The sequence below is a fragment of the Merops nubicus genome, unplaced genomic scaffold (genome assembly GCF_000691845.1).
Source record: "Merops nubicus isolate BGI_N331 unplaced genomic scaffold, ASM69184v1 scaffold12091, whole genome shotgun sequence".
Classification (NCBI taxonomy): Eukaryota; Metazoa; Chordata; class Aves; order Coraciiformes; family Meropidae; genus Merops; species Merops nubicus.
This window is the reverse complement of record NW_008586265.1, coordinates 26,991-33,981: the sequence shown is the minus strand read 5'-3', so window position 1 is coordinate 33,981 and position 6,991 is coordinate 26,991. Positions and strand designations below refer to the sequence as shown.

The window sequence follows — 6,991 nt, the reverse complement described above, 5'->3', positions numbered from 1 at the left end:
ATTCTCCACAGCCTGTTCAGCTCTTGATTACTCTGAAGATGCTCTTCTGGGTCACCTTGGTGTAAGCAGAGATGGTTATAGAGCCTGTTGGCTCTGGTGTGCTGTACAGTCCCAGAGCAAGGGAAGGCACCAGGGTTCCCCCAGGCTGCCACAGTTAGATACCCCTTGCTTCAAGGCTGTGTTGGTGTTCAAAGCATGGAATAAGCTTGGGTCCAGCCCCAGATGGTGATGGACAGACAACCAGCAGCACCTAGCTAGGGCAAAGGGACATGTCATTGGCAGGGACTTCTGTGGTTGATTTCCATCTTTCATGTGCAGCCATGTGTGTGGAGCAAAATCCATAAGGCTTACAGATGCTTATTTTGCCCCAGTGCTTATCCTCCAGGATGTTCCCTGGAGCTCCTTCCAGGGGGAGGAGGCTGGGGCCAGGCAGAGTGCGTGACACGAGAAGCAGGTGTCAAAACTCATTTTTGGGTGAGTGGGAAGTTGGTGTGAGCACACAGTCTTACTGGTCTGCTCGCTTTGGTCATGTGCTACCCCAGTGCAGCCTCAAAGCCAAGCCTCTCTCTGCCACATGGATTTGTCCTGATGCCTTCCTAGTTTAGAGGAGTGTGTATGTCTTTGCAAGGACTCGGGCAGCGGCTTTCCCGTGCTACTAACTGGAAGACAGGATCAGCTCCCTTACACAGGCAGCGCTGGTGTGAATGCTGTGATGCTCCTCCACTTTCCGTCTCTGTGTTCACATGCTCAGCTCTGCCAGGACTAGCAGCCCTTTCCACTTTCAAATGTGTTAGCAAGTGCTGAGACTTGATAAAGTGCAAGGGAAAACCACTGCTCTCGGAGGTGCGTGAATCCTTGCAAGGCTTTCACATGTTGCATCTACACTGGGAGGGCAGAAGGGGGTTGCACGTGGGTGTATCCTCCTGGCCCAAGAGCTGCAGTAGAAAACCACAGAGATGTTTGTGTGAAATTTCCTCTTGCTTGCTTGTTTGCTTTCTGATTTTTTTTTTTTTTTTTATCTTTTTCCTCTCTCCTGATTTACTGCATGTGCTCACGTGGCCTTGGAAAGGGGGGGTTCTCAAACCGTTTTGCTTCCAAAAGGAAAAGAAGCTGGCAGGCATTCATATTTTAGTTCTTGAGTTATGTAGGTTACAGTCTCCCAGTGGGAAAGCAGAAGATATAAGAAAGCAGATTGTTGGTGGCGATAGTCACTAGAAGGAAAGAGAAAAAAGGAGTGCATAATTCTAGAGCTACATCCAGACGAATGTGAGGCTTTAGAGGTATGTTTTCTATCTGCTCTTAGAACATGGTTTTCATAGATTTTATTCAACTTGTGATAAAATGCTTCATTGTGTTCTAAGTAATAGTAGGAATGGCTAGTTTAGAAGCAGATTCTATGCCACCAGTTCTTCTTGAGCAGAGGGGGGAGTGTGTTTGTCAATGAAACCTTCTTCTCAGCAATGTAGCTAAAATTAATTATGGTGTGGTCCTTCTATTAGGAGTAAACCAGATATGTAATGCCTTGTGACTAGTTCTGAGATTTCGGTTTCTGTAGGTTAAAGTGAGGGGTTCAGGACATAGGAGTTGAGGGTGAAATGAGGCTCCAGACCCTCCCCTGAATCTTTGACATCCTCAAACAGAAAGCTTTCCTCTGGTTTAAGACCTGTTTGATTAGAAAACATAGGCATTAATATTCTTCTAGTGAATTTTCATTGTTGAGACAATATAATTAAAATTAAATTTTTGTCAGTATATTTGTGGTAGCATATTGCATATTTTGCATTGGAAAAATGATAAGCTATGGCACACTAAACTGTTAATACAGAAAAATAGTTCTGAAATAATTAGTTGCCTTCTGTTAAACAAGAGGTCATTAACCAAGTCTGTTGTCTTCGTCAAAATTTCTTGTTTTTTCAGGGGGCCTTGAGAATTCTTAAATGCTTGACTGATTCCATAAGGACTTAATTTAAAAGGAATTTTCTCTTTCTATTATGTAAAATAAAATATTTGGCTATGATATGTTCTTTATTGACTATAAAGTCTTAAAATTTGAAAAACGTCCTGCTTAGACTGCAGATACAAGCTGTTGACAAACCTGTTTACTCTCCTGTTTTAGCCGTTTTGTAGCTACAGTTTTCCTTATTGAAACCCAATCCTGATCCTTCTAAATGAATGGCAAACACTACTGTTAAATCTGCGCCCTGCAAGGGCTGAGGATTTGGCTACTACTTATATCTTCATTTGAAATATTTATTCCATTCTTTTGATTAAAGACCGTCATGAGGGCAGGAGGTACAGATTTGTTCTGGGAAGGACTCTGACAGTAAATGACATTTTGGAAAGACCCTTTACTGTGTCTTGCCCTGTGATTTAAAAAGAAAAAAAAAAAAAAAAGTCAAAGCTTGCTTTCCTAATCGCCTTGTTTAAAAGCTGCTTTCACACTGGTGAAGTGCTAGATGTGAAGTACCTGATCTCCACTGGCAAGTGCTGCGTTTCTACATTACTTTAACTGCACAGAGTGCTGGAAATAGTATGAGAAAGCCTAGAAAAGGATCACAAGTTTTGGTGCTGCTTTTGTTCACAGAAGTTCCTGAAGTATCTCTGGCTCTCAAGTCAATAATCTTTCTGCTCTGCTGGCCACAGAAAGCACCATCTGTAATCACAGATAAAATGCAGCTGCTCATTCTTCTGCCAGGCTAACTAAAAAGGGCTGTGACCTCCCTACGGATAATTTTGTCCTGTCAGTGGGAGAGAAGAAAAGAGTCTTGCAGAGTTGTCTGGTATTTCAGCACTCAGCTTGCTGACATAATTTTAAATGGTTTTTATTTTATTGTGATTGTGTGATTCCAGAGCTAAGATGGCTGCAGGAAGCATGTCTAACACACCATTTCTAATCAGCAGGTGAGTGATGTGATAGAAAAGTGCTACTAGCAAGTGAATTTCCTGCAGAACGTCCCTTTCCACCATCACCAAAATGCAGAGCAACTACTCCCTGGTCATCACCACCAGAGGAACTTTCCAAGTCCTCTCTACAGCACTGACAAACTCATCAGCTGCATTGCGCCTGCCCTCTCCCTGCCCACTTAGCTCTTCGGATTATCAGTTTTCACTAATTCCAGCACTCTTCTCTGTGATTTTTTTTCTGGGGTTGGTTGGCAACAGCATGGTGGTTGTGGTGCTTTGTTGTCACAGTGGCCCCAAAACAGTCGCTAATATCTACATTTTCAACCTGGCCACAGCAGATTTGCTGTGCCTCGCCACCCTTCCCTTCTGGGCTACCTACTATGCACAGGGGTACAACTGGTTCTTTGGGTCTCTCATGTGCAAAATCTCCAGTTCTGTCCTGTGCTTGAACATGTTTGCAAGTATATTTTTCATTACGTGCATGAGTGTGGACCGGTACCGTGCTATTGTCCATCCTATTCTCTCTCAAAGAAGATCTCCACAACAAGCTTATTTTATAGCATTGATTGTGTGGGGCCTTGCCTGTTTGTCCTCCTTCCCAACTTTTTATTTCCGTGACACTTACTACATTGAAAGCTTGGGAGTCAATGCTTGCATTATGGCCTTTCCCCATGAGAATTACGCAAAATGGTCTGTGGCAACAGCCTTCCTGAAAAATGCACTTGGCTTCTTCATCCCCTTGACAGTGATCACCACGTGCTACATCTGGATCAGGAGGGACTTGCTCAAAGCACAGAAGTTTGGAAAAAACAAGCAGAAGAGGGACAAAGTCCTAAAGCTGGTGGCTGCTGTTGTTGTGGCCTTTTTAATTTCCTGGCTCCCATTCCACATTTTAACATTTTTGGATGCTTTGGCTCATATGAACATCATTAACAATTGTGACGTGACAAGAATCATTGACACCGCACTGCCATTTGGCATCTGCATGGCATTTGCCAACAGCTGCATCAACCCTCTGCTGTACTGCTTTATTGGGAACCAGTTCCAGGAGAAGCTTCATCACCTGTTTAAGCGACGAGTTCATCAGTTCAATAGCCATCAAGAGAGCTCCTCTTTGAGGACAGGGAGCTACTTCAGAGATGCTGAAACCACTGTGGGCAGGGAAGGGAGTCCTGAGTCCTTGCTGTAGGCACTGGGGCATGATATGGATTGATGTAGGGCAGCTGGCTGTCCCTGCAGTGGTGACACTGCTCTCCTCTGTTCCTTTGTTTTGTGCCCGCTCATTCACCAGCTGTTTGAAGAAGAACCTGTTTTTCTCATACATGGGAATTTATTCTTCCTCCCTTTCTGCAATGAGCACTCAAGTTTTCCATAGAGGGGAGATTCTGGCAGATAAATATGTTGATGACATTTTAAATACAACTTTTAGGTGGGTGAGATCAGGTGAATGTTTAGTGTTGCACAAAAAGAAAAAGACAAAATACACCCAAGGAGCATTGCATGATGGCTACAATTGCATTTTACAACTGAGTATTATACCCTAAGCTGATTTTCTAAAAGAGATTCTTAACTAGAAAACCTATGAATAAAGTTGTGCAGATACTTCTGTACCTATCTTTAAGAAAATATTTTAAGTTTTTTTTTTTATATATATATGTATATATATTTAAATTTATAACTAGAAATATAATCTGTAAAATGCATCAAATATACTTCCTTCTTGCTTGGGCCTGGGATCCTGAGAACAGGCACAGACATGGTTCTGCAAACTGCTGGAGGCAGGAAAGTATTCTTAGGGGGTGAAGTACAACAATATGCATGTTTTTATACCTTCCTCATAGCAGGTAACAGGTTCTCAGGCCAGATGGTCCTTTGCTTTGACTCAATGTGGTCACTTTTGACAGTAACGCCCTGGGAACAGAACGTGCTTTGTCCCACTGGTACGTGGGCATGCTGAGTCCCACACACTGTTCAACACCCTTCAGGGAAAGGACTTGACGACTGTCTACACTTTTTGCAGTTTAAATGTCAATTACTCCTGTAATTTTGGGGTACTGTCGACAGAAAGCCTAAGTGACTCCCTCTCGATACATACCTCAGTATGGGAGTTTACTCATTTGTATAAGAAACTGGGGGAATAAAAGACTATTTGGCAAATACTATTAGGTAGCTTTTGATGATTAGTTGAATTTTTATTTTGCTGGAGAGATCCTGGTGCTTTCAGAGCCTTCAGAAATTATCATGTTGGATATGGTCAATATAACAGAGGGTTCTGTTATCACCTTGCTAAGTTGCCAGCAGGTTGTCCCAAGGCTGAGTGACCCAGGATGATCAAAATATTGTTAGCTTCAGGGTTTGTTTTCTCTGACAAGTCAATCTTGAGGCCTGCATTGTGAATTTTAGGTCCATAGGTCAGAAAGTATACCTTCTGGTTTGGTAACCAGGAGTCTGTCCTCCCTGGAAGTCTCAAAACTGGCAAGTTCCTCAAAGCTGTGGGAATCTGCTGCAGGAGCCATCCTTCATTGTTAGAGTGGGAGTAAGTTTCTTCACTGGTTCCTGTGAAAATGGGATTAAGCAAGAAATGTGCCAGCCTCAGAGTAATGCAAGATGAAAAGTTTGTTCAGGACTTGGCAAAATGGGGGCTTGATCACAAATAACACCTTCTTCCTGTCCTGATCTGGTGTTCTGTAATGGACTATGTAGCTGGAGAGATGCTTGTCCCAGAAAGTGGAAGAGCTGCTAGTGCTTCTCCACTGGAATATTTGTGTTGAAAATATTTTGAGGAGCTAATAGTGTCTAGGGCGTTGGATATTTCTGGAAGGACAAATTGTTAATGGCTTAGCAATGAGCACAACAATACAGTCATGCTACAGCAAATCAAATCATCGTACTAAGAAAATTACCAGGTATTCAAAGTGGCAGGCTCCAAGGAGTAATAAGAGGTTGTGGAGGCTTTTTACCTTTGCTGTAATGCAGGTCAGTAATGAACACAACTGTGCCATTAATTGGCATCTTTGTAGCCTCAAAACAAAAGATAAACTACAGCATCTGTCCCCAGTGGTACCTGTGCTTCAGCTGTATCCATACTGAGCGTAAGCACAGACCGCACATTTTCGACATGTCAGTTTGGACCTTCTCAGGAGGAACAGGTTTTAAAAAGTATCATGCCTTCTGCCTTGTATACAGACCTGTGAATATAAGGAAATACTATAGGAATCTGAAATCCAGCTCTAGTTGCATTTACACCTATGAAAGGCTAGAGAAAGTGAGGACAAAGCTTTTTCCAAGAGAGCAGTGATGCAGCATGCCCACTGCTGCAGCTGGAGGGCAGGGATTAGTGATCAGTTGCTGGAGCTGAGGCAGCTGCACTCAGTGTTACTCTCCTAGAAACAGGGTAACAAAACCCAAGTATTAAATGGGAGACAAAAGCAAGAGAAGAGGAAAATTCCTTCTTTGAAAATGCAGTATCAAAAGAAGTCTATCCTAAAGGTCATATTCTGCAACAGTTACAAACCAAATGATCCAGTGAGCTCGGCAGTGAAACATTTCTGTTTGCCAGATCTGCCTTTTACCTCTAATAGGTCATGAATTTGAGTACCATAGTTAAACAAACATCCAAAAAACTCTGTCTGGAGAGGAACCTGAGATAGAAGTGGGGGAGGTGCTGTTTCAAGGGGTTTGCTTTATTTTTAGAGCAAACTGAGTAACATTGATCTCTGTGATTTTCCTCCATCATGCTCAAGTTTCTCAAGGGATTTTTCAGGGATTTTTAATGGAAAATGTGGGGGGGTTCACAGTTTCTGCATGTTGTGTTTATTTTTTCAGGATAAGATTTTTTCTGCAAAGGAATGTGGACAAAAATGTAAGTAGTTTTTGTTTGGTTTATTTTCCCTTGCAAATTTCAAAGCAACTTTTTTTTTCCATTCAAGAAAAATGTTGTTGGTACTAATAGTTGTGTCAGACCTCAATTTCACGTCCCACCCTGGTCCTTTGCAAGCCCCATGTTCCCTTAGGAACTCCCAGAAAATGCAGCCAGCCTGCCCAAGGCAGGAGCCCTGCATCCCTTTGGCAGTGTGTGCAAGCCTGA

At 42.7% G+C, this 6,991-nt stretch overlaps 1 protein-coding gene across 1 annotated transcript; it reads left to right on the top strand.

Annotated features, from left to right (window-relative positions):
- Positions 1–2,974: 2,974 nt before the first annotated feature.
- On the top strand, positions 2,975–4,093 carry AGTR2 (angiotensin II receptor, type 2). Its single transcript, XM_008948592.1, has one exon. It carries the CDS (start codon positions 2,975–2,977, stop codon positions 4,091–4,093), a length of 1,119 nt encoding a protein of 372 aa, XP_008946840.1.
- Positions 4,094–6,991: the final 2,898 nt, after the last annotated feature.